Here is a 27,591-nt window from a genome sequence, read left to right as displayed (position 1 = left end):
ACTATATTGTACATGGTGCAATTTTTTATTTTATTTTATTTATTATGCGATATTATTCTAAAACAAGAACAAAATGACCCGTTAGCCATCGCTATGTTTTGTTTTCATTTTTTATATATTTTTAATACGTTTTGTGTGCTGATTGTTTTTAACATATTTTTATCATTTTTTTTTCTTTGTAAGCTACCTACCTCTATTAATAAATATTACCGTGGGTTTTTTTGTTCCTATATTTTTATGGTTGTCATATTTTAATACATTTTATTTTTTTTCTTCATACCTTTTTTTAAAGAGTTAATTTTTTATTAATTAAAATAAAAATTATTTTTTTAAAATAAATTTTTAATTTTTTTTAATGAGGAGGAATAATACTTTTTCACAATCTTTTCACATTTTTAGATTTTTTTTATAATTAATATTTTTTTTATTTAATTTTCCATTTTTTATTAGTTTATAAAATTATTTTAATTTAAAAAAATTATAAAAAAATAATTTTAATTAATTTTTAATATTTAAAAAAATAAAAATTTATTTATTTATTTTTATTTAATTTTTTTTAATAAAAATAAATAAATAAAATAAATAAATAAATAAATTTTTTTTAATATTAAAAATTATTTAAAATTAATTTTAAATATTTTTCTAATTTAAATTATTTTATAAACTTGGAATTTAATTAATTAAATATCATTAAATTTAAGAGTTATAGATATAGATTTTTTTAAGCTTTAAATTTATTATTGTTTGTTCATCTTTTCAATAGAAGGTAAATATTTACTACATTTATTTTTATCTTTTTTGAATATAGAATACATATTATTTTTTTTAACTTCTAGATTAATGTTAACAGTAACGATGCTCATGTCAAGCGAATCAAAAGAGTATTTTTGGTAAGTATTTTTTTAGCGAAAATTATTTTTTTACACGGATTTTAATTTTTCTTTGGAATGCGTTTAACACAAGATATATTTCTGTTTTATTTTTGTTAGCTTTGGTTCGTTGCACTTTTTCTTGTTTTTGGCTATTTTTTAATTTATTTTTTTTTCTCACTATTTTTTATTTGTTGGAAACCTATAAATGCCGTTGTCTGAAGATTTGAGTTTTTGGTTAGCAAATAAAATGCATGGAGGACAAGATTAAGTAGCTATGGAGACTTTTTTTTACGTTTTATGGATGGAGGAAAAAAAATTGGAAAGGATTGAATTTAATATAATTTTTAACAATAACTTTGCTAATAATTAATTTAAAATTCATACATTTTATCACAATAACAGATTTTTTTACAATATATTTTTTATGAGTTTTTTTTTTAATATTTATCGAGTTCTTATTTTTTTTGTTTTTTAGAGAGTTTTCCGTATCCGTTCGAAAGTGTTTTGGGATTTTGTTTGGCCATTCGACTTTTTTCCATCTTTCTTCTTTAGTAATTGCCTGAAAAAGAAATTTAAAATTTTTGGTAAGTGAATCTGAATAATTTTTGAATTTTTCCATAGATTTTTTTATGGAATGAAAAGTTAAAGGAAAGCAGTCAAAGGTTAATTTTGACATTATTATATTATTAATTTTTATTTTTTTGATAAGTTCTTAAATTTTAAGACGTTTTTAGGTTATTTTTGGTTTCAAAAATTTTAAATTAATAAAAAAAAATTTTATTAATAAATTATTAATTTTTAAAATTAAGTAAATTATTAAAAAAATAATTTAATTTTTGATTTTTTTTTTAAATTTTTTTTTTCAAATTTTTATTTAAATTTTTTTAATTTATTTTTTTTTAAATTTTTTTTATTTTTATTTTATTTTAATTTAAATTTTTCCTTTATTTTTTTAAATTTAATTTTAAAATTTTATGAATTTTTTGAATATTTTTATTTACATGTAAAAACAACCTGAAAATTTCTTAAAATTTAAGATTTCATCAAAAAAAATATTTTTGTCAAAATTATTTTGTTTAATTAAAATTTTTAATTAATTAAATTATTTAAAAATAAATTAAATTAAACAAACTCTATTCTACAGGAAATTGAAAACAAAAAATTTTTTTTTTCGCCAATTAATTTTTTTTAAATTTTTTTCAAATTTAATTTTTTTTTTTTTTTTGTAAAGAAACTTGTCACACAAAAAAGCTTTTTTTTCAGTTAAATAGTTCAAAGATAACAACTAATCTACAGAAAATCTTGATAGATTTTTAATGTGATTTTGTGCTTTTCACCATTTCTTGCATCTCTTCTATTCACAAGGCTTGCATTTGGTGAAAATTTGTCACTACTTTTGTGCAAAAGTGAATTTTTTATATATTTTTTTGTTAGTTCAAGAGCATAACAAGAACACTTTTTACTTACGAAATTTACGAATTACGAGTTATTTTTAATTAATTTTAAATTAAATTACGTTTTTTGGGACAAAATAAACAAATTTTACGGTTAAAAATGGGAGATTAATACTCACTTGGGCATTCGGGGGGATTTAACTGTCCAAAGACGTTGAGCTCGTACAACGAGGCAAGTGTGATGAATAAAAGGTACCAAATCATCTGTTTAAAAATAAAGATTTTTTTAGTTTTTGGTTCAGAAATTAATGAAAAAAATGAAAACTTACCAAGAAAATGCCTAAACGTTTGTCTAATTTCCAACCGTTGAGATGGACTGTCACGAGGAAAAAGACAACGGAGGAAAGTAGTGAAAGGGTTGAATATGCCAAACCTGAAAAAAATAATTAAAGGTAAGAAATTCGTTAATTTTTTTTAATTAATTAAATTATTAATTATTTTAATTTAAACTATTATTAAAAAAAAAATAAATTATTAATTAAAATATTTCTAAATTAATAAACAAATAAAAAAAATTCAAAATAATTTAAAATATTTAATTTAATTATTTAAAACAAAAATTGTTAAGTAAAAAAATTAATTTGATTGTTAATTTATTTTTAAATTTATTAATATTTTTTTAATTAAAATTATTTTTTATATGAATTAATTATTTTTTTATTTAAAATAATTAAAATTATTTTTTTTAAAAAAATATTTTTTTTATTAATTAAATTATTTTTTTAATTAAACTTTTTTAAAATCAATTAATAACATTATTTAAAAAATATTTCAAAATTAAAAAATAAAAAAAAAAATTAAAATTAGTTATCAAAGTTATTTTTAAATTTATTATTAATTAAATAAAGTAATAAAAAAATAAAATCATTAAAATTAACTTTAAAAAACATTTTTAAATTAATTAATTTTTTGATTAAAATTTAAAAAATTAATAAAAAAAATTATAATGAAATATTTTTTAATTAAAATAAATTGTTAATTTTTTTAAAAATTAATTAATAAAAGTTATTTTTAAATTAATCATCAAATTATAAATTAAAAATTATCTTTTTCCTTGCCCCATTTAAGAAAAATTTTTTCTACAAAAAATAAATAATAAAATATGAAAATTATATTTTTAATTTTTTTAAGAATTAATTATTAAATTTATATTTTTTTTACCTTTCGAGATAACATTAACGTGCGATCCGGGCTTAATGATGGCAGTTTGGATGAACCACGGAAGTCCGAGGCAAATGAGGATGTCAAAGACATTGGAGCCAACTGCATTAGATACAGCCATATCGCCATAGCCCTCCTTTATCACCGCAATGGAGCTAAGCGCATCTGGTACGGAGACACCCGCTGCCACGAAGGTTAATCCCATCACGGTGTCGGGAATGCCGAGCGTTGCCCCAATGATGACAATCATCCAAACCATGAAGTAGCTGTAGAGCGAGATCCAAACCATGCTCATCATGAACGTAAACGGATACCAATTGCGATATTTTTCCGTTCTAACGTCGGGCATTGTCAAGCGACACATGTAGTGAATCGGATAAACAACCGCCCATGCGATAATTTCGATCTGCGATCCATTTGCCGGCTTCTCAAGCGGATTCGGAGCATCAGGACGCGGTTCTTTTGGTCTGTAATAATCATCAACGACGACTTGCGTTGAAACTTTTTGCGTTTGTTCGGTAGATGGCGCTTGTTGTTGCTGCGGTTGTCCATCTTGATCGTAATAATCATTGTTGTAACCGTAATTTTGCTGCCCATTTGTGTTCGAAACGGGATTTCCCCAACTATCGTTGCCCCAAGAATCGACGGCAGCGGCGGGTTGTGCAGGCGCTGCTGATTCGCCGCCCCAAGCCGCATTCGGATCCCAACTGGCATTCGGATCGACATACTGATCGTAATTGCTCGCTGGATCGACGGCAGGGGGCGAGGCAACTTTCGTCGCGTCATCTTGCGTCGTGTTGTACGACGGCTCGGCGACATTTTTATACGTAACTAAGGCTGATTGTTCCTCTTTCGTTGGAAGTTTGATTGGAAGATTCCAGGTATGCGCCCATCGTTCGAGTGCCGAGTTGAAGTGTAAGGCAACGCAATATGCCACGTACAGCAAGAGCATGAATAACGCCTCAGGCCATGAAATTAAGTCATTGCAAATGATGATGAGCATGGCGAAAATCGACACGGCATAAAATGCGCAGTCACGAACTAAGGGCCACCAATTTAGCTTTAAGACAGCGCCGCTGCATAACGCACACACGGAAATAACGAACATGATGTTGAAAACTGCGGAGCCAATTACTCCAGAGACACCTGTTGACGAGAAAAAAAAGGTAAGTTTTTTTTATTTCTTAAAAATTTAACCTAAAAATCTTTTTCAATTAATTCAAACCAAACATAAAAACTTAAATTAAAAAAAAAATAAAAATGAACAAAAAAATGAATTTTCAGAAATTTTAGATTGAAACTGAAAAAACAAAAATTGCTATGACACAGTTTTTGTCTTGATTTAGTTTTCAAATCAAAACTGTGTCAAAGAAAAAATTCTTTTTCAGTTTCAATTTTTTAGCAGTTTTCAGTTAAAAAATGATTAAAAATGATAAATTAGAGCCCTCTGACAAATTTTTATCCATTTGGAGCAAGATTTGAAAAAAATTGCTTTGACACAGTTTTTGACACAGTTTTTGTCTTGATTTAGTTTTCAAATCAAAACTGTGTCAAAGAAAAAATTTTTTTTCAGTTTCAATTTTTTAGCAGTTTTCAGTTAAAAAATGATTAAAAATGATAAATTAGAGCCCTCTGACAAATTTTTATCCATTTGGAGCAAGATTTGAAAAAAATTGCTTTGACACAGTTTTTGACACAGTTTTTTTGTCTTGATTTAGTTTTCAAATCAAAACTGTGTCAAAGAAAAAATTTTTTTTTCAGTTTCAATTTTTTAGCAGTTTTCAGTTTAAAAATGATTAAAAATGATAAATTAGAGCCCTCTGACAAATTTTTATCCATTTGGAGCAAGATTTGAAAAAAATTGCTTTGACACAGTTTTTGACACAGTTTTTTTGCTTTTGATTTAGTTTTCAAATCAAAACTATGTCAAAGAAAAAATTTTTTTCAGTTTCAATTTTTTAGCAGTTTTGAGTTATAAAAATGATTAAAAATGATAAATTAGAGCCCTCTGACAAATTTTTATCCATTTGGAGCAAGATTTGAAAAAAATTGCTTTGACACAGTTTTTGACACAGTTTTTGACACAGTTTTTGTCTTGATTTAGTTTTCAAATCAAAACTGTGTCAAAGAAAAAATTTTTTTCAGTTTCAATTTTTTAGCAGTTTTGAGTTGCAAAATGATTAAAAATGATAAATTAGAGCCCTCTGACAAATTTTTATCCATTTGGAGCAAGATTTGAAAAAATTGACACAGTTTTTGACACAGTTTTTGACACAGTTTTTGTCTTGATTTAGTTTTCAAATCAAAACTGTGTCAAAGAAAAAATTCTTTTTCAGTTTCAATTTTTTAGCAGTTTTCAGTTTAAAAATGATTAAAAATGATAAATTAGAGCCCTCTGACAAATTTTTATCCATTTGGAGCAAGATTTGAAAAAAATTGCTTTGACACAGTTTTTGACACAGTTTTTGATTTAGTTTTCAAAACAAAACTGTGTCAAAGAAAAATTTTTTTTCAGTTTCAATTTTTTGGCAGTTTTGAGTTATAAAAAGATTAAAAATGATAAATTTTCAAATTTCAAAACTTGCTTTGACACAGTTTTTGACACAAAAATTCTTTTTCAGTTTCAATTTTTTAGCAGTTTTCAGTTTAAAAATGATTAAAAATGATAAATTAGAGCCCTCTGACAAATTTTTATCCATTTGGAGCAAGATTTGAAAAAAATTGCTTTGACACAGTTTTTGACACAGTTTTTGACACAGTTTTTGTCTTGATTTAGTTTTCAAATCAAAACTGTGTCAAAGAAAAAATTCTTTTTCAGTTTCAATTTTTTAGCAGTTTTCAGTTTAAAAATGATTAAAAATGATAAATTAGAGCCCTCTGACAAATTTTTATCCATTTGGAGCAATATTTGAAAAAATTGCTTTGACACAGTTTTTGACACAGTTTTTTTGCTCTTGATTTAGTTTTTAAAACAAAACTATGTCAAAGAAAAAATTCTTTTTCAGTTTCAATTTTTTAGCAGTTTTCAGTTTAAAAATGATTAAAAATGATAAATTAGAGCCCTCTGACAAATTTTTATCCATTTGGAGCAAGATTTGAAAAAAATTGCTTTGACACAGTTTTTGACACAGTTTTTGTCTTGATTTAGTTTTCAAATCAAAACTGTGTCAAAGAAAAAATTCTTTTTCAGTTTCAATTTTTTAGCAGTTTTCAGTTTAAAAATGATTAAAAATGATAAATTAGAGCCCTCTGACAAATTTTTATCCATTTGGAGCAAAAAGATTTGACACAAAAATTGCTTGATTTAGTTTTCAAATCAAAACTGTGTTTGACATTTTTTTTTTCAGTTTCAATTTTTTAGCAGTTTTGACACAGTTTTTGACACAGGAAAAAATTGCTTTGACACAGTTTTTCAGTTTTTTTGCTCTTGATTTAGTTTTCAAATCAAAACTGTGTCAAAGAAAAAATTCTTTTTCAGTTTCAATTTTTTAGCAGTTTTCAGTTTAAAAATGATTAAAAATGATAAATTAGAGCCCTCTGACAAATTTTTATCCATTTGGAGCAAGATTTGACAAAAATTGCTTTGACACAGTTTAAAAATGATTAAAAAGTAAATTTTGACACAGACAAAAATTTTTTGACACAGTTTTTGACACAGTTTTTTTGTCTTGATTTAGTTTTCAAATCAAAACTGTGTCAAAGAAAAAATTTTTTTCAGTTTCAATTTTTTAGCAGTTTTCAGTTTAAAAATGATTAAAAATGATAAATTAGAGCCCTCTGACAAATTTTTATCCATTTGGAGCAAGATTTGAAAAAAATTGCTTTGACAAAGTTTTTGACATAGTTTTTGACACAGTTTTGCTCTTGATTTAGTTTTCAAATCAAAACTGTGTCAAAGAAAAAATTTTTTTCAGTTTCAATTTTTTAGCAGTTTTCAGTTTAAAAATGATTAAAAATGATAAATTAGAGCCCTCTGACAAATTTTTATCCATTTGGAGCAAGATTTGAAAAAAATTGCTTTGACACAGTTTTTGACACAGTTTTTTTGCTCTTGATTTAGTTTTCAAAACAAAACTGTGTCAAAGAAAAAATTTTTTTTCAGTTTCAATTTTTTAGCAGTTTTGAGTTATAAAATGATTAAAAATGATAAATTAGAGCCCTCTGACAAATTTTTATCCATTTGGAGCAAGATTTGAAAAAAATTGCTTTGACACAGTTTTTGACACAGTTTTTTTGCTCTTGATTTAGTTTTCAAATCAAAACTGTGTCAAAGAAAAATTTTTTTTCAGTTTCAATTTTTTAGCAGTTTTGAGTTGCAAAATGATTAAAAATGATAAATTAGAGCCCTCTGACAAATTTTTATCCATTTGGAGCAAGATTTGACAAAAATTGCTTTGACACAGTTTTTGACACAGTTTTTTTGTCTTGATTTAGTTTTCAAATCAAAACTGTGTCAAAGAAAAAATTTTTTTTCAGTTTCAATTTTTTAGCAGTTTTCAGTTTAAAAATGATTAAAAATGATAAATTAGAGCCCTCTGACAAATTTTTATCCATTTGGAGCAAGATTTGAAAAAAATTGCTTTGACACAGTTTTTGACACAGTTTTTGTCTTGATTTAGTTTTCAAATCAAAACTGTGTCAAAGAAAAAATTTTTTTCAGTTTCAATTTTTTAGCAGTTTTGAGTTACAAAATGATTAAAAATGATAAATTAGAGCCCTCTGACAAATTTTTATCCATTTGGAGCAAGATTTGACAAAAATTGCTTTGACACAGTTTTTGACACAGTTTTTGTCTTGATTTAGTTTTCAAATCAAAACTGTGTCAAAGAAAAATTTTTTTTTCAGTTTCAATTTTTTAGCAGTTTTGAGTTAAAAAATGATTAAAAATGATAAATTAGAGCCTTCTGACAAATTTTGATGAATTTGGAGTAAGATTTGACAAAAATTGCTTTGACACAGTTTTTGACACAGTTTTTGTCTTGATTTAGTTTTCAAATCAAAACTGTGTCAAAGAAAAAATTTTTTTTCAGTTTCAATTTTTTAGCAGTTTTCAGTTAAAAAATGATTAAAAATGATAAATTAGAGCCCTCTGACAAATTTTTATCCATTTGGAGCAAGATTTGAAAAAATTGCTTTGACACAGTTTTTGACACAGTTTTTGTCTTGATTTAGTTTTCAAATCAAAACTGTGTCAAAGAAAATTTTTTTTTCAGTTTCAATTTTTTAGCAGTTTTCAGTTAAAAAATGATTAAAAATGATAAATTAGAGCCCTCTGACAAATTTTTATCCATTTGGAGCAAGATTTGACAAAAATTGCTTTGACACAGTTTTTGACACAGTTTTTGTCTTGATTTAGTTTTCAAATCAAAACTGTGTCAAAGAAAATTTTTTTTTCAGTTTCAATTTTTTAGCAGTTTTCAGTTAAAAAATGATTAAAAATGATAAATTAGAGCCCCTCTGACAAATTTTTATCCATTTGGAGCAAGATTTGACAAAAATTGCTTTGACACAGTTTTTTTGTTCTTGATTTAGTTTTCAAAATAAAACTGTGTCAAAGAAAAAATTTTTTTTCAGTTTCAATTTTTTGGCAGTTTTGTGTTGCAAAATGATTAAAAATTATAAATTAGAGCCCCTTTGACAAATGTTTATCCCTTTGAAGCAATATTTGATTTAAGTTTAGATTTTTTTTTTTAAATTTAAAAAATTAAAAATAAAATAATTTATCTTCAAATTTTTTCCAATTAATTCAAACCAAGCACAAAAACTTCAAAAAATTTCTTACCAATATCATCTTTTGCGAAAAACACGCCAATAATAACTGTCGCAAGCTCAGGCGCTGAACTGCCTGCTGCCATAAACGTTGCTCCCGCAACATCCGGCGACAATTTCAGCTCTTCGCACAATCGATCCAAGCTCGAAACGAAATAATCATCACACACAATCGCCAATCCCAAAAACGTAAAAACCGCAACGAGCACATGAATGATCAAACCGCCATGACGACGCCAGCTGAGCGGCATTAACGGTTTCGGAAACTGCTCAATGCTCGGCGGCGTACAATTTTCCCGCCTTGGTCGCCATGTTGGATGCGTGTGATGCTTGTGATACGTCGCTCGCGTTGTCTCGACAAAAAGTTCTTCATTCGCCAGTGTCGAGACGCCGCTTCCATATCCCGTGCCTCCGACATCGCTCAATGGGACACTCGTCGTATCATCGTCGCCCAACGACGATAACGTGCCAACTGTCGCCGAGTAAACGTGCAAACATGAATACACGAGGAAAAGTATACTAATGTGCCATATTCTATTGCGACGCGCTCGTCTCATTTCCTGCAACGAGAAGAAAAAATGGAAAAAATCGATTAAATTGCATTAAAGACCCATTTCGGATGAGTGAACAAGGAAGTTATCTCACGTTACCACGATCGAATTGCACTCAACTGAAAATAAATTCTTGACAACTTTCCCTTTTTTTCCGAGTGTGAGATCACCAATTATGATATAACGACTTCCGAGCGATTAAAAAACTCGCAAAGAATGAGAAAATAGGAGAGAAAATGAATGAAAATCCTCATTTCCGGCAATTTGTTTTCCAATCTCATTTGGAGCAACATGCAATTCTTGAAAAAAAAGCCATTTTCATGCGGAGCGAGCAAACTGTGTTAATTTAGTGCGATTGTGTACATAAAACAACAACAACAAGGTAATTATGGGGGACGACGGATAAGTTTAAGTGAACATTTATTAGTCATTAATAATTCTGCCGTGGCTTTATTGGCGATATAAACGAGAAAAGGTACTTGAGATCTTTTAAAAAGGAAAGTTTTTGAAGACGTTTTTAATGAAAATTTGGTTTTAAGAGAGTTTGTCTGTCTTTTTGAATTTTTTTAAGATTTTTTTATTTTAAATTTTTAAAATTAATTTTTTTTTTAAATTTAATTAATTTATTTTTTTTAAATTTAATTAATTTAATAATTTTAATTATTTTTTTTTTAATTTTTTATTTTAAAGTTTTATGAAAGAAATTTAAAAAAAATTAAAATTAATTTTAAAAAATCTTTCAAAAATATTCAAAAATTTTGTTAAAAATATTCAAAGATTTGACAGAAAATATATTTTTTAAAATTTCAATTAAAAAAATATTAAAAAAAATTTTTAAATATTTTTTTCTTTAAAAATTTAAAATTATTTATAAATCAAAAAATATTAAATATTTAAAAAATTGTTATGTCAATAATTTCTTTAAAAAAATTAAATTATAAATAAAAATATTTTTTTAAATTTAAATTAAAAAAAAAATTAAATATTTAAAAAAAATTAAAATTATTTTAAGATTTTTTTTTAATTTAATATTTTAAAATTAATTTAATTATTTTTATTTTTTTTTTTTGAGTTAATTAATTTAATTATTTTATTTTTTATAAATTAAGTTAATTTAATGATTTTAATTATTTTTTATGAAAGAAAAAAAAAAATAAAATTAATTTTAAAAAATCTTTCAAAAATATTCAAAAATTTTTTAAAAGTATTCAAAGATTTGACAGAAAAATATTTTTTTAAATTTAAATTAAAATTTAAATTAAATTTAAATATTTTTTTCTTTAAAAATTTAAAATTAGTTATAAATCAAAAAATATTAAATATTCAAGATTATCAAAAAATTATTTTGAATTTTTTAAAAAATTATTATATCAATGATTTCTTTAAAAAAAATAATTTAAAAAAAGTAAATTAAATAAAAAAATATTAATTAATTTAAATCAATTTAATTAAAAAATAATTTAAATTAATTAAATTTAAAAAAAAGTAATATATTTTTTTAAATTATTATTTTTTTTAAAGAAATTTTATAAAATAATTTAAAAAAAATTAAAATCAAATTTTCATAAAAAATACCCAAAATACGATCTCACAATTCACACAAAAAAATTCTCGTACTTTCCCTCAACTTTGCTAATAATATTTATTTTGCCTCATTATTCGCACCCTTTTTTCTCGCCTTTTCTCAATCGTTTCTTCAAATCGCTTTCAATGTACTTTCGAGAACATTCGTCTCAAAAGGTCCACTTATCCAAACAATCGTCGCCATCATCATCAAATGTATTATTCTCGTGTTATTACGATAGAAAAATTGTATGCAATTGAAAAGAAATCATAATCGCAGTCACTTGATGTCTACTTGTCTCCTTTTCATATCTCCGCTTCTTTTTCTGTCTTTTCGTTATCTTATTTTTCCTTTCCCATGCATTATTATTATAATCGTCATTATGGCAGCAGCAGCAGCAACAACAACAATCATCATCATCTGAACAATAACATTTTTCTTTCATTTTTTTCGTTCCTTGTACTATTTTATGATGATTTTCACGCGAGAACGAGCAACGAGACGTTTATTTCATTGAAGTAATGTGAGGCTGTGTCATGTTAAGATAAATATGAGATGAGAAAAGATGGAAATGCGTGTGATTTAATCCATTTAAGTGATTTGGATGGTTTTTGATGAACATTAAAAGTAACCAGGAGACTCCATTTGGTTTGTTATTTTTGCGAAATTTTGTGATAAAAATAAATTTTTGTTTTTCTTTTAATTTTTTGTTTTAAAAATAGATATTAGATAATTTTTTAACGATCGTGTATTATTTAATAAAACGACAACATATGGGCAGTAACGGACACAGATTGAGGCAACAAGCATCCGAAGGAACAAAATTTATCAAACCAGGGAAATTGTTTCAAAAGGTAAGTTTTAATCGCTTTAATTTTTTCAAAATAAATTAAAATTTTTTTTCTTTAGGAATCGGAAGCTTTTGAAATTTATTTCAATTAATCCAAACCAAGCAAAATTTTACTTTTCAGGACTCAGAGCTAAAAATTTTCAATTAATCCAAACCAAGCAAAAAATTTTATTTCAATTAATCCAAACCAAGCAAAAATTTTACTTTTCAGGACTCGGAGCTAAAAATTTTCAATTAATCCAAACCAAGCAAAAAATTTTATTTCAATTAATCCAAACCAAGCAAAAAATTTTACTTTTCAGGAATCAAAAATTCTTCAATTAATCCAAACCAAGCAAAAATTTTACTTTTCAGGACTCGAAGCTGAAAATTTTCAATTAATCCAAACCAAGCAAAAATTTTTTTTCAATTAATCCAAACCAAGCAAAAATTTTACTCTTCAGGACTCGGAGCTAAAAATTTTCAATTAATACAAACCAAGCAAAAATTTTACTTTTCAGGACTCGAAGCTGAAAATTTTCAATTAATCCAAACCAAGCAAAAATTTTACTTTTCAGGACTCGGAGCTAAAAATTTTCAATTAATCCAAACCAAGCAAAAAATTTTATTTCAATTAATCCAAACCAAGCAAAAATTTTACTTTTCAGGACTCGGAGCTAAAAATTTTCAATTAATCCAAACCAAGCAAAATTTTTTTTTTCAATTAATCCAAACCAAGCAAAAATTTTACTTTTCAGGACTCGGAGCTAAAAATTTTCAATTAATCCAAACCAAGCAAAAATTATTTCAATTAATCCAAACCAAGCAAAAAATTATTTCAATTAATCCAAACCAAGCAAAAATTCCAAACCAAACAAAAAATTTTCAATTAATCCAAACCAAGCAAAAATTTTACTTTTCAGGACTCGGAGCTAAAAATTTTCAATTAATCCAAACCAAGCAAAAAATTTACTTTTCAGGATTCGAAGCTAAAAATTTTCAATTAATCCAAACCAAGCAAAAAATTTTATTTCAATTAATCCAAACCAAGCAAAACCTAAACAAAGACCCAACATGTAAATCCCGTCACTGCACGAGGGTCAAGAAATAATAATTTTTTCATCTCACGTTTCACTTTCACCATCGTCAGCGAAGATTTTCTATCCCTCTTCGCCTCTATAGCATTAAGTAATACAGAGCTTTATGACATTAATAAATCACCGACTTACACGCTCCCATATTCTTTTTTAATAATGTATCATTCAATCTTCTCTCGTTTATTATCGCAATTTTATAAACACCGAGGTTATCACAACTTTGGTTCACTTCAGTTTCATTTCATTAATATCGATTTTCCAACTGAAACAGCATCACCTGTGTGCTGAATCTAATTATCGCCAACCTCTGTGGCTTTTTGCGGAAATGACAAAGTTGATAATAATAATTAAAAATAGAAATTTTTCACGGAGTAACCTTTTTTTGTTTTTCGAATATCGTCGACGAGCAAAGATAGCATGAGTCAGAGGAAAAAAAGTCTTATGTACAAAAAAATCGATTTATATACACTTCGCATGGCTTCACGACTTTTCACACACAGAAAAGGCTACAAGCTACAACAACGAGGTTATTACGTGAAAGATTTTTTTTTTTGCCTTTGAAAAGTTAATATTTTAAATCCATTACGACACTTTTTGTTGTATTTTTCAATGTTACTTCACTCGATTTTTTTTTATGTAATTTTTTTCTTCCTTTTTCACTCGACACTTTTTCTTTTGTTGAGTTGAAACGAAATGGAAAATTCGTTTTTAGGATAATTTTTTGATGCTTACCGATAACTTTCTATTAAATACGCTAAATTTCCGATTAAAACTTCATAAAATAACACTAAATTTTGCAAGAATTTATAATTATTTCTGCAATAATTGACTTTTTCCTATAAATGATGATGGTGCCTCTGAATGTGAATTTCCTTTTTTCATTTGTTCCTTTGCGCGCTCTACGATATCGAGTCTGTATTCTGTACAGGAATGTTTTCAAAAAGAAATTTTCTCTCTCTCCGACGAAATCTATTTCAGGTTTGTTGTTGTTGTTTTTGTATAGTACCAGACATAGAGTCGCTTCACGTACCGAATACTAAAATTTTATACGCGCGGAGAATTTCGTTGGAGCTTTTGAAGGCTCCGAGCTCGACACACTACTGACCAACTGAACGTAACAAGAGTTTGAGCAAACCGTACGAAATAGCATGGAAATTGTAACATTTGTGTTTCTCTCCGTTTCTCATACGTTTCAGTACAGAAAATTTTCATGAATAAAAACCAGACAGGCGCACACGTACTTTACTAGATTTTAATACAATAAACGTTTTTTTTCTCGCTCCGAGTGTGGGGGAGTCTCGTTATTGTAATAAATGAAAATGTTTAAAGATAAAGCAAAGTTTGTGTTCGTGTTTCGGGTATTGATGTTTATTTCAGTAGCGCTTTGCCGAACGTCGTTTAATGAGTGAAAATTCAAATTTTTGTTCGAAATGTGAGAAAAAGGGTGTTTGACATTGATTATGCATATTAAAGGGATTTCGACCGCGCGCCTTTGCAGCGGTTTATATTGTGAACGCGGCGTGATTTGAACTTGAAACGATGAGTAAACAACCAGGCGCGACAAATCATTTCAAGTGCTTCAATTTGTGCTCGAATGAAATATTAATAGAAGAGATAATTGGAAAGAATATATTGTCGAAGCACAGTGACATTGAAAAACAGCTTTCAATGGTATCGTGTTTCTAATGCGGTTTTTCTTTCGAGCAAAATGTTGTTGTTGTTAATTAACACAGTTGGATTTTTTTTATGAAGTGAACTTGTTGATATGATATGATCATAAATAATTTTTTTTATTATTTAATTTTTATTTTTTTTTAAATTTTATTTTTATTAATTTTTTATTTATTTTAGCTCCAAAAAAATTTTTTTCTTGTTTTTTAATTTTTTTTTTTGCAGCAAAGTACAAAAGTAATATGCTCTAATTTGAAAATAATTATCTCTTCTCTTGATAATGATTAAAAACAAAGAATTTGCAATCTTGCGTTATTCGAATTGAAATCTGATAACCTTTACTCACCTTTTTCCGCTTTAGACAAGATTCGGATGTAAATTACTTTCGTTTTCGTCTCAACTGTAATTTAATGTAATTAAAATAAATTTTATAACAAATAATAATTTTTAAAAAAATATTTTCAATTTGATGTATTTTTTTTTTAATTTTAAATAATTTTTTTATTTTTAAAAAATTTTAAATTTTAAATTTTAAAAAAATAATATTTAAAAATTTTTAAAAATTAAATTTTTTATTTTTAATTAAAAATAAATAAAATTTTTTTTTTTCAAAAAAAAATTTTTTAAAAAAATATCAAAAATTTTTTATTTAAAAAAAAAAATTTTCAAAATTCAATTTAAATTTTAATTTTAAAATGAAATTTTTAAAAATTTAAAAAATTTTAATGAAAAAAGAATTCGGATTTTTAATCTAAAAAATTGATTTTTTTAAAAGTGAAAAATTTTTTAAAAAATTTTTTTTTTAATTTTAACGACATTAATTTTTAAAAAAATTAAAAAAATTATTTTTTTTAATTTAATTTATTTTTAAATTTAATAAAAATAAAAATATAAAAATAATTTTTGAATTGATTTTTATTTTTAATTTGGTTAAAAATTTTTTTCAATTTGAATAATTTTAAAATTTTTTTAATTTTTAATATAAATTAATTAAATTTTAAATAATTAAAAAAAAAATCAAATAATAAATAAATAATACATTCATAATTTTTTTATAAAATATTTTTTTTAAACAAATAATTTCATTAAATTAAATTTTATTTAAATAAATTTTTTATTTTTTATAAAATTTAGAATAAAAAATGTTAGCAATCATAAAAAATTAAAAAAATTATATAAAATTTTAATTGATAGAATTTCGGATTTAATCGATTTTTTATGAAAAAATTAATTGTTTGAAAAAATTAATTTTTTAAAAATTATTTTTTAAAAAATTTTAAAAATTTAAAAAAAAAATTTAATTTAAATATTTTTAAAAATAATTAAAATAACTAAATAAATAAATATTAATTAATTTATAATTATAATTTTTTTTTAAAAAAATAATTTTTTAATTAAATTAAAAATTTTTTGATTAAATTAAATAATTATTAATTTTTTTTTAAATAAAAATAATTTTTTTCTAAATTTATGAATTTTAACGGAAATTTCAAAAATAAATTTTCAAAAAAAAACTTACCTGTCAATGTAGCTCCCTATTTTGACGCTTATGTCATTCGAGTTTCTTTTTTCATTTTGATTTGTTGTTTTTTTATATTTTTTTGATGATTTTTCACTTTTTATTTAAAATTTAAGTTAAAATTATGATTTAAATCGCTTATTTATCCCAAAATCCATTCAAAAATCATCAACAATCATCAACATTCCATCAAATTCGCGAAAAATCCTCAAAGTTACTGAACCATTTACAATTCGCAAAAATAAAAAAAAATCCGGAGCCATTCCAAATATTTATATGCATCGTTGTTTGTTATTTACAACTTTATGAATTATTAACATTCCAACCAAAAAAACCAAAAAAATGAGTATCAATCTGAAGACAAGAGGACTTGTTTTTGCGACTTTTTTCGGTTCGTGCATCATCATTGGACTACTTGTTGCTGCTCTGACGACAGAATATTGGGTTGAAGCGGAAGCAAAGCATCGCGAAGTGCCGGAAAGTCAGGGAAAAGTCAAATTTGGATTATTTTCGGGGTCGAAAAATTTAAATAAACGCTACGGATGGCGATTTAATACGACGGACATTCATGCCTTGCTTCGTGACGACGTGATTCAGCATACGTGGTGGCTTCTTACCTCTTTAGGAGTCGGATTTGGGTTACTTTCGAGCTTTGTAGCAGGTTTGTATTGAAATTTCTTGTATTTTTATCGAAAATTCATAATTCCCTTTCAGGCGTCGCTTCCGTAATTCGCGCCGCTTCAGCATCAAAAAAGCGCGGCACGATGGTAATCCTTTTCGTGAGCAACGTTTCGAGTTTGGGAGCTCAAGCAACCGCTTTGATCGCATGGGGCATCCAATTTTACAAAAGTTTGTTCGACAACGTGCTTTTGCAAGACGATTTGGCGCAAAATTGGACCTCAGCAGGACTCGCACGATTGGGATCGAGTTTCTATTTCGTCGTTTTGGGATTTTTCATCGCTTTGTTGAACATTATTTTCCTCACATGGGCAACTATTCACGAAAGACGGCAGATGCGACGTTACCACAGCGGCGATAATGACGAAAACAAAGGAGCCATCATGTTATATTAACGCAAAAAAAGTTACTTAAAATTAATTTTCGACTGACTTCGAATTATTTTTTATTTTGGAGAATCTCAGCATTTAAAGATAATTTTTTCCTAATTCTCTTGCCACTATTTACTACTTAAAAAAATAATGAAATGAACAAAAAAAATTGAATCTCAATGAGCTTCGAACAAAAAAAAAAGACATTTTTTATAGAATTAGTTGAAATTTTGCTAACGGTTAGTGAAAAGTTTTACCAGATAAGAATATTAAAATGAAATGATGCCTTTTTCTAACTTTAAACAAAAAATGATATTTTTTAAGGAGATTTGAGGAGATATTATTAATTTTTTTGTATTTACATCTTTTTGATACAAATAAACTGAAAATAAAAATTAAAATAAAATTTTTTTGACTTTGAATTTTTTTTTCTTAAAAATTTATCAATTTTATAAATTAAAAATTTTTTTATTAATTAATCAATTTTTATTTTATAAAATAATAAATTAAAATAAATTATTTGAAAATAAAAAAAATATATTTAATTAAATTAAAATATTTTAATTTAAAATTATTTTATATAAATTAATTTTCAATTGCAAAAATTTAAAAAAAAATTTCATAATGAAAATTAAAAGTTTTTTTTGTATTTCAATATTAATTTTTAATTTTTTTCCAATAAAAAATTAATTTTTCTTTTATTTAAAAAAATTATTTTAGAATTTATTAAATTTTTAAACTTTAAAAAATTATTTAAAATAAAAATGAAAATTTAATTTAAATATTAAAATTTTTTTATTTTCTATTTTTTTATTTACCTAATGTTTTTTAATAATATTAATTATTTCAATTAATTATTTAATTATTATTTTAAATAATAAAAATTTATTTAAAATTTCTTTTTTTAAATTATTTGAATTTTTTTATCTTCTACTTTCAAAAGAAATGATTTTTTTTAATTATTTGATAAAATGTTAAAATATATTTTATTTATTTTTTTTTTAAATTTCGGGAAAATCGAGAAATTAAACTTTAAATATCTTTAATAAAATTTTAAAAATAAATAATTAAATAAATAATTTATTAAATTCATTTTTTTAAATAATTTCCATTAAAATTTATTTTCTGAAGAAATAAAAAAGCAAAAAAATCTTCAATTTTATATTAAATAATTTAATTTAATTTTTTTTTTGTAAAAAATTTTCTAATATTAAAATTTCAGAAAATATTTTAAAATTATTTTAATTAATATTTATTTATTTTTATTATTTTGAAATTCAAACGATATATTAATTCTTTTTTGTAAGTAAATCTTTTATTTTATAACAAATTTTTACTTTTTAAATAATTAAAAGTATTTTTTGCTATCTAAAAAATTATTTTCAAACATTAAAATTTAAAAAATATCGAAAAATTTCAAAAAAAAATTAAAATAAAATTTTTACTTTAAATTTATTTTTTTATAAATTATTTAATTTTAAAATAGTTAAAAAAAATATTTTTTTAGTTAAATCTTTTTAATTAAATAATACTTATTTAATTAATTAATTATTCGTCCACATTTTTTTTTAAATTTCGAAGTATTTTAAAATTTCTATTTATTTTTTTATTGGATATCATTTTTTTTGTATTTCAATATTTATTTTTTAATTTTTTTTAATGAAAAATTATTTTTTTAACAAATTTTTATCTTAAAAAATTAAAAAAGAATAAAAAAAATTTGAAATAATTTTCACTAAATTCCTTATTTACCTTGATATCGCGATGATTTATGGGCGGTTGTTGCGAATGCAAATGCTGAACGGCACGACATGCCTGATAAAATACTCTCAAAACGACTTCAGGCTCCAACGGTTTATCCAAACAATCGCGCAAGGAGCCTCCTTTGCATAATTCCGTGACGAGTAAGTACTCCGCTAACCGTTATCCTGTGTTCAGCACTCTCGATCGGAAGTGCACCGATTTTTCCATTTCCGGCACCGATTTTTTCCATGAGACGAATGAAAGTGATAATTCAATAAAAAGCGCCCTCTTCTGAACATTTGTCGTAACTTTTCACATTTCCATACTCCTCTTCAATGTCAAATTCCACACTGTGCCCTTCTGTATATCAAATATCCCTCCCCTTACATCTCATATGTTTCTCACTGAAACTTTTTCCCCCAAGTCGAACATTTTTCGCATGCCTCAGTGTACAAGGTTTTGATTTTGAAGAGACATCAAACGATGGTGTAACTAAAAATTGAATATTTTGGTAATTATCACAAGTTTCTTTTTCCAAATTCTCGTTTTCCGTGCAATTTTTGGGGCTCGTCACGCGAAATCCGTGAAATTTGCGCGAAAATACGCATGGCAACGGTGTGTAAAGTGACTTCTTCCGAAAAACTTTCAATTACGAGCAAAAAATAAAAGGGTCTCGTACCTCCTTGGGTGTCTACGGAGCCCCATATAACACACGCTCTTGCATAAATACAAGAAACTTTCATATCTTTTTGTAGTGTGATGTTTTTTTTTTGAGCGAATATTTATTTCTCGTACACATAAATACCTTGAATAGACTTTTTCGAGCATCGTTTGTTATTTATTTTGTGTATATTTTTGTTTGTTACTCGAACAGACAAGCAGCTAAATGGCTACTACTTGCTTGTAGCGATTGAAGTGAATTAAAAATAGTAAAAAAAAATTTGAAGATGACTACGACGAAAAAAAAAACGAGTCATGGTCAGCGCAATATTTTTGTTTATTTGCCAAAAAGCGACGAATTAGACACGAATTTATCCCATTTTTGAACTTTTTCTAAAAAAAAATTTTTTTTTGCACTTTTTAGGATCGGTAGGAGATAATTTTCGACTACTTGGAAATTTTTTCTCGGAGCAGAGCAGAGTTGGAGATCATTATCAGATCGTCATCAAACAGCAACAACGAACGTCAAAAAAAACTTGATTCACCTTCAATCATCATCCGTTTGTAATTCCAACACACGAGAAGAGGTGCAATTATTTGATTTTGTTTATCACCTTGAGCGAAAGAAAAAAAAAAAGAAAAGTAGAAAATGAATTTAAATTAATTAGCAGTTGATTGGAGATCCGCAAATTCATTTTTTGAAAGGTAAAAAAATAATTTGAACTTTGAACTTTTTAAGATTTTTTTATAATTTTTTTTAATTTTTTTTAGCTCTCTCTTTGGTAAAGGCAGAAAAAGTTTGGAAATCGCCATGGGAGACGATTCAGGCGTCAATTGTGCCACGGAGGAGAAGAAATGGAAGTGCGAATTGTGTACTTATGAAAATTGCGCGAAAAATTTAAAGTGTTGTATGTGTCAAAATAAGAAGAATTTACTAAATGAAGACATTTTTAGGTAAGAATTTTCATTTTTTTATATTTTTAAAAGAAAATTTGAATTTTTTGTGGATTTTAAGTCGATTGAAATATTTTAAAGTTCAGTTTACGTGTTAATAGTTCATTTCGAGATCGTAATTTTTAATATAATGATAAAATTTTTCATTTTGATGTATTAAATGTTAATTTCGAGTCTTAAAAATTCATTTCGAGGAACAAAGAGATCGTTACTTAGATCTAAATGTTCATTAAGAGAGTTTGGAATTACACTTCGAGAACGAAAAATTTCATATCGAGATCGATTTTTTTTATTTTAATGAAAAAAAAAGTTAATTTTTTTGTTAAAAAATTAAATTTCGAGTTCTTTAAGTCAACTTCAAAAACTGAAATTTTCATTTCGAGATAAAAAAAATATTTTCATAAAAATTTTTAATTAAAAAAAGTTAATTTTAGCAACTTTAAAGTTCATTTCGAGATCGAAATTTTTATTTTATCGAATAAATTGTTTATTTTGAGATTTTAAAAATAATTCAATATTTAAATTTTTATTTAAACAACTTAAAAATTAATTTTAAGGGCTTAAAAATTCATTTAAAAACTAAAAATTTTATTTCGAGAACGAAAAATTTCGATTCGAGATCTGAATTTTTATTTAACGTCTAAATAATTCATTTTGAAATGTAAAAATGTTATTTTGAAGTCAAAAATTTTCAATTTGAGAACTCAAAAGTCAATTTTAAATAAATTTCGATAATTTAAAAATTAATTCGAGATCTAAAAATTTCATATCGAGATCGAAATATTTATTTTTTCGAATAAATTGTGGATTTTGAGAAATTAAACAATCATTTCAATACTTAAATGTTCATTTGAGCAACTAAAAAAATTTATTTCAAGAGCTTAAAATTCATTTTAAAAACTAAAAATTTTATTTCGAGAACGAAAAATTTCGATTCGAGATCTGAATTTTTATTTAATGAACAAGTTATTCATTTAAAGATATAAAATTTCATTTCGGAATAAAAAAAAATATAATTCGAGTTCTAAAAGTAAATTTTGATTTTTTTTTAAAAATAAATTTCGAAAATTTTAAAAATAATTCGAGATCTAAAAATTTCGTTTCGAGATCTAAAAAATTATTTTTTATAAAAATTCAAAAAAATGTAACTATTTTTTAATTTTTTAAGAATTTTTTTAACATTTTTTTCAATATTTTCAGATTAAGTCCCTCATCAAATCGTCCCAATCAACAAAGTTCGCCGCCCTCATTGGTCGATTCGTCATCAACGACGGCATGCGGTCCATTTTTCCAACAGCAAACAGATGCCGACGCGAACAAATGGTCTTGCACCACGTGCACATACCTAAATTGGGTGCGTGCCTCGCGATGCATGCAATGCGGAACAAAGAAGACTGCCGAGCAAGAAAAAGACAACATTACCGTAAACGATCAGCTGAAATCTCTCAAAATCCGGGATCTCGATGCGACGGATGACAATTCGCGCGCAAGCAGTCCCGGCTTCGGGCAATGTGTTGGCGGCGCCAAAATGAGTCCCGTGTCGGAAAATAACCAGCAGCAACAAACACTTTCACGTTCCTCCTCGTCAAATTACAACTTTAACAAGTGGCTATGCCCGATGTGTACTTATGAGAATTGGCCGAAGAGTTTGCGTTGCTCGATGTGCAATCATCAGCGCGAAGTGAGCGGAACGCCGCAGGGAGCTGCATGTCGTGCAATAACATCGGCAGGCGGCGGCTCTGATACCGAGGGAGCTGCAATGGCACGATCGCATACACTTTCGCCGGATCGCGAGATCATCTACGACGAAAATTGCGCGGGAAATTTCATAACCTCAAATCAGGCGACGGGCGTTCAAAAGCGCGGCACGCGAAATTGCAACGAAAATGCCGCAAATCACGATGTGCATCAGCAAGTTGAACGCCGAATCCGACAAATTCGTCGACAAACCGACAGGCAATGGCTCAGCGCGTGCATCGGCGTTGTCGAGAACAATCGCAACGTGGTTGAGGAATATTTGGCGTGCGGCGGCAATCCAGCACGTGCTCTAACTGCCAACGAATGTTCCTTTCTCAATCGAAATTCCGCCTTCGATGTCGGGCACACACTCATCCATCTGGCAATTCGATTTCATCGCGACGAAATGCTCCCGAGTCTTCTGGCGCGCATCTCAAATGGACCAAATCAGTCGTATGTGAAGCGAGTGCCGTCGTATATTGCGCCCGATATTGCCTCCGACATCCGAAGACACTTTGCGTCGTCGCTGCGCATCAAAAAGGCGCCCTTCAACTGTTACTACGTCAATGAATTTGTCACGTTTGCGTTGCCGGCGGAAATTGAAGAGCTGCCGAACTCGATACAGGAGCAACTTTATGACGAATTACTCGATCGTGATGCGCAACAACAGCTTGAAAGTCCCCCGCCTGCGCTGAATTGGTCTTTGGAGATAACGACACGGTTTGGGTCTCGTTTGTGGGTTTTGTGGAATCGCAGTGCGGGAGATTGTCTCTTGGATAGTGCGATGCAAGCCACGTATGGCGTCTTTGATCGTGATAATGTCCTCAGACGAGCACTTTCGGATACGCTTCATCAATGCGGGCACATGTAAGTGAATTTTTTAAATTTTTTTTATGATGAGTTTTGATCTAAAAAGAGAATTTTTCGTCGAATTATTAAAAAATTTAATTTTAAAAATTTTAATTTTTATAAAAAATTATTTTTGATGGTTAAAGAAGTTGAAATTATTTTCAAAAAATTAACAAAAAAAATTAATTTAAAAATTTTTTGTTCAGCAAAAATAATTTTACGTTCAAGTCGATTCAAAGTTTTTAACTTTAATTTAAAAAAAATAATTTTGCCTCCTTTTCATGTCAAATTTTTATGTTTTTCAATTTTGAGCTTAAGAATCATCAAAAAAATTAAAAAAAAAAAACCGTAATTTTTTGATCAATTTCAAGCCTTCAAAATAAAAATTAGCGTTCAACCTGAAAAAATTAAGATTAATTCAAAAAATATTTTTTAAAGAAAATTTTTATTAAAAGATTATTTTTGTTACAATTTTTTTTTTTAAATTTTAGCAAAAATTATTTTTTAATTTTAATCGAAATTTATTATTATTTTTTTTTTTTACAAATTTTCAAGAATTTTCATAAAAAATTTTTTTTAAAGGTCAAATAATTAAAAATTACTTTCAAAAAATTAACAAGAAATTTTCATTTTAAAAATTTTTGTTCAGTAAAAATAGTTTACGTTAAAAATTTTTATTTGAAAAAAATAAAAAATTAAACAAAATTAAAAAAAAATAAAAAAAAATTTTTGTCTCTCTTTTATGCCAAATTTTCAAATTTTATTCAATTGTATTTTTATTAGGTTTTTTTTAAATATTTTTTTAATTTTCAATCTTCAGAATCATCAAAAAAATTCAAAGAAAAATTTTCGTAATTTATTGTCAAGTTGTCAATTTTAAAAAAATAAATAAAATATTAAAAAAAAAAAATTTTTTTTAAAAAAATTTAAATTTAAAAAAAAAAAAAATTAATTAAAAAAAATAAAATAAAAAAAAAATAAATAAAAATTAAAAAAAATTCAAATTCTTCAATATTCAATTGAAAATTCTCTTTTGTTAAAAAAAAAAAATTATTCAAACTAACGAAAAATTTCCCATTTTAGGTTCTATCCACGTTGGAAGGAATACGAAATGATTCAAGCGGCGTTGCTACATTTTACCTTAGAAGAAACCCAATGGGAAGAGGATTGGAGTACCTTGTTATCATTGGCTAGTCAACCGGGTTCATCGCTCGAACAACTCCATATATTTACGTTAGCTCACATCTTGCGGCGACCTATAATTGTTTACGGTGTTAAATATGTAAAAAGTTTTCGCGGAGAGGATTTAGGATATGCTAGATTTGAAGGTAAATTATTTTTTTTTCCTTTTTTCGAACTTTTTAATAATTTTTTTTATTTTTTTTTTAGGATTATATTTACCTTTATTATGGGATCAAAGTTTTTGCATACGTTCGCCCATCACGTTAGGATACACGCGCGGACATTTTAGTGCTCTCGTACCAATGGAACCATATCCCAATCGAATTGATTCGGCGCGTTGCGTCAACAGCGATCAAGATGGCGTCACATTTCTGCCGTTGATGGATTGCGAGATGAAGTTGCTGCCCATTCACTTTTTAACACAAGCTGAGGTAAGTTTATTTTTTTATGAAATTGAAAGTTTACCCTGAAAAAATTAAAATTGATTTTTATTCCAAATTTTTTTTTTTAAAAAGAAAAAAAAAAAATTTTGTCAAAATTTAATTTTTTAAAAAATTTATGAAAAAAAATTTAATAAAAAATTTTTTTGCTAAGTTTTAAAATTTTTTAAAAAATTTTTAAAATTTTTTTTAAATAAAAAAAATTTTCATTTTTTTTTTAATTAAAAATTATTAATTTTTTTATTTTCAAATAATTTTTTTTTTTTAAATTTTTTGTTGAATTATAAAATTTTTTAAAATTTTTTTAAAAATAATTTAATATAAAATTTTTTAAAAAAAATTGTTCAAAAATTTAATTTTTTTTTTTGGCAAAAAAAATTATTTTTTTTAAAAAAAAACCTTAAAAATTTTTTATAAAAATTAAAATTTTCATCATTTTTTTTCGCAGATGGGACGAGAAGAGGCAATAATGCGCGAATGGCTCGACGTTTGTTTCACCGACGGTCACTTGTTAGTCGCTCAACAAAAATTACACAAACGTCCTTTGTTGCTGGCACAGATGCTCGAGGAATGGCTCAACCATTATCGTCGTTTAGCGTAAGTTTTTTTTCTAATTTTTCCTCAAAAATCAAAATTTTAACTTTAAATTTCACATTTTTAGGCAAGTTTATCAAGGCCCCTTCAATCGCATCGAAAAACTTCGCGGATATTCGTCGGATGGTGATAGTGATGAGGAATAAGCAAAATTCATAGAAAACCCTTTAGAATTAATTCACAAAAAATAGAGAAGATTTATGCTAACAAAAAAACGTAGAAAAGTCGAATTATTTTATTCAAGTGAAAAAAATCAAATATTAAATTTAAAAAAAAATGAAATTAAATTTTAAGCCTCAAAAAATTTCAAATATTCAAAATATAATAAAAAAGTGAAAAAAATCTGGTTTTGCTATGAATTTAAAAAAAATAATTTGTTGAGCTCATCACAACAACAACAACACACAATTATCACACATCGAAACTTTTGATTAAGTATCTAGCTTGCCTTACACTTTCTTACTATTAAATATTTACAATTAATTAAAAAAAAAAGTTTGAATTTTTCAAAATACAAAAAAAAATTGTTCAAAATATATTTTATTATTTTTGATTTGTGATTTACGTACTAAATATTATTTAAAAAAAAGCTAAAAATTGTTATTATTCCTATAAAAAATATATTATTACTTTATTACATAATTAATTATATTATATTAATATTATTATTAATTAACTACAAAATGCTCTAAAATCGATTTATCACGAAATAAGCTTTTACAAATAATGAGCCCCCAACATCATCATCCAGTTAGCTGCTTTAAATATCGAGCAAATATCGCAAAAAAACGGAAATATTTTTTTTTTGTAGCTAGCACAGTTTTAAAAATTAATAAAAAAATTAAATATATAAAAAAATAAATTAAAAATGGTTTTTATTTGTATTAAGGAATAAATATTTTATTTTTAAACGTACTATAAAATAAATAAATAATATTAAAATTTAAAAAAAAATAAATATTGAATGTTCTTGGGCTGTTAATTCACGTAAAAATTAAAAAAAAAATAGAAAATAGTATTCAAAAACCTAACGATTTAAAAAAAAGATTTATTAAAAATAAAAAATATCAAAAAATAAATTGAGATCTATTGAAGCATCAGATTATAATAAATTATAAATTAATATAAAAAATAGAAATTAAAATACATAACATAAAATTCATCTATTGAAGAAAAAGCAAAAATAAAAACAAAAGAATTATAAAAAAATTGTTTTATTTTGATTTTTGAAGAAAAAATATTTTTTTTTATTAAAATTTTTATTAATATTTAATAATTAATTATATTAAAAAATATTTTAATTATTAATAAATAAAATTTTTAATAAAATTAATATTAAAAATATTTAATTTTTTTAATGATTTATTTGGTAAGTAATTTTTATAATATATTTAAAAAAATATTTTTATATTTAATTTTTAATTAAAAAATTTTTAATATTAAAAATTTTTAATATTTTAAAAAAAATTAATTTATTAAAATTAATCAGAAATTTTTATTTAAATTAATTAATTATTATGATTAAAAATTGAATTAATTTTAATTAAATAATTTAAATTAAATATCAATAATCAGAAATTAATTTATTTATTTTTAGTTGAAAAAATTAAATTAAAAAAAAATAATTTTTTAAATTTTATATTAAATATTTCTTTTTATTTTTTTTATTAATTTTTTTAAAATTAAATTTAATTAAAAGTAATATAACTTTTTTAATTAATAAAATTTTTAATTAAAAATTAATTAAAAAAAAATTAATATTTTTTTTTAAATAGTTGAAAAAAATTAATTTAATTTTTAAAAAATATTAATAATTTTTTTTTTTAAAATTAAAAAAAAAAAATTAAAAGAAATATTTAATATAAAATTTAAAAAATTTAAATTTTTTTTAATTTA

The 27,591-nt window shown here is 25.0% G+C and overlaps 3 protein-coding genes across 4 annotated transcripts; 2 read left to right on the top strand and 1 right to left on the bottom strand.

The window, feature by feature from the left end:
- Positions 1-1,014: 1,014 nt before the first annotated feature.
- On the bottom strand, positions 1,015-14,362 carry LOC134834588 (probable sodium/potassium/calcium exchanger CG1090). Of its 2 annotated transcripts, XM_063849315.1 has the most exons (6): positions 14,030-14,362; positions 9,270-9,816; positions 3,488-4,633; positions 2,596-2,699; positions 2,446-2,530; positions 1,015-1,431 (listed from the first exon to the last, which is right to left on the bottom strand). In XM_063849315.1, exons 2-6 carry the CDS (start codon positions 9,811-9,813, stop codon positions 1,421-1,423), a joined length of 1,890 nt encoding a protein of 629 aa, XP_063705385.1. In that variant the 5' UTR covers positions 9,814-9,816; positions 14,030-14,362; the 3' UTR covers positions 1,015-1,420. The 2 variants fall into 2 exon arrangements, with proteins under 2 accessions (XP_063705385.1, XP_063705386.1); XM_063849316.1 differs by lacking the exon at positions 1,015-1,431 and having other exon boundaries at positions 2,435-2,530.
- A 2,194-nt stretch (positions 14,363-16,556) lies between these two features.
- On the top strand, positions 16,557-17,907 carry LOC134834289 (uncharacterized). Its single transcript, XM_063848909.1, has 2 exons — positions 16,557-17,148; positions 17,202-17,907. The coding sequence occupies exons 1-2, from the start codon at positions 16,830-16,832 to the stop codon at positions 17,558-17,560; spliced, it is 678 nt and encodes a 225-aa protein (XP_063704979.1). The 5' UTR covers positions 16,557-16,829; the 3' UTR covers positions 17,561-17,907.
- Positions 17,908-19,731: 1,824 nt separating this feature from the next.
- On the top strand, positions 19,732-26,138 carry LOC134833075 (ubiquitin thioesterase trabid). The gene is made up of 8 exons (XM_063847256.1): positions 19,732-19,790; positions 20,364-20,644; positions 20,711-20,893; positions 22,094-23,497; positions 24,563-24,807; positions 24,869-25,092; positions 25,550-25,698; positions 25,763-26,138. The coding sequence occupies exons 3-8, from the start codon at positions 20,751-20,753 to the stop codon at positions 25,839-25,841; spliced, it is 2,244 nt and encodes a 747-aa protein (XP_063703326.1). The 5' UTR covers positions 19,732-19,790; positions 20,364-20,644; positions 20,711-20,750; the 3' UTR covers positions 25,842-26,138.
- The last annotated feature ends 1,453 nt before the right edge of the window (positions 26,139-27,591 follow it).

The sequence above is a fragment of the Culicoides brevitarsis genome, chromosome 3, assembly GCF_036172545.1.
Source record: "Culicoides brevitarsis isolate CSIRO-B50_1 chromosome 3, AGI_CSIRO_Cbre_v1, whole genome shotgun sequence".
Lineage (NCBI taxonomy): Eukaryota > Metazoa > Arthropoda > Insecta > Diptera > Ceratopogonidae > Culicoides > Culicoides brevitarsis.
This window is presented reverse-complemented; position numbering and strand designations above follow the sequence as displayed.

Bases quoted from the DNA above. Each gene is read 5' to 3' on its own strand.
- LOC134834588 (XM_063849315.1), bottom strand. From the start codon at position 9,813: ATGAGACGAGCGCGTCGCAATAGAATATGGCACATTAGTATACTTTTC. The intron at 4,634-9,269 runs GTAAGAAATTTT...TCTCGTCAACAG, and splicing joins TTTCGCAAAAGATGATATTG to GTGTCTCTGGAGTAATTGGC. The intron at 2,531-2,595 runs GTAAGTTTTCAT...ATTTTTAAACAG, and splicing joins AACGTTTAGGCATTTTCTTG to ATGATTTGGTACCTTTTATT.
- LOC134834289 (XM_063848909.1), top strand. From the start codon at position 16,830: ATGAGTATCAATCTGAAGACAAGAGGACTTGTTTTTGCGACTTTTTTC. The intron at 17,149-17,201 runs GTTTGTATTGAA...ATTCCCTTTCAG, and splicing joins ACTTTCGAGCTTTGTAGCAG to GCGTCGCTTCCGTAATTCGC.
- LOC134833075 (XM_063847256.1), top strand. From the start codon at position 20,751: ATGGGAGACGATTCAGGCGTCAATTGTGCCACGGAGGAGAAGAAATGG. The intron at 20,894-22,093 runs GTAAGAATTTTC...CAATATTTTCAG, and splicing joins CTAAATGAAGACATTTTTAG to ATTAAGTCCCTCATCAAATC. The intron at 23,498-24,562 runs GTAAGTGAATTT...TTCCCATTTTAG, and splicing joins CTTCATCAATGCGGGCACAT to GTTCTATCCACGTTGGAAGG.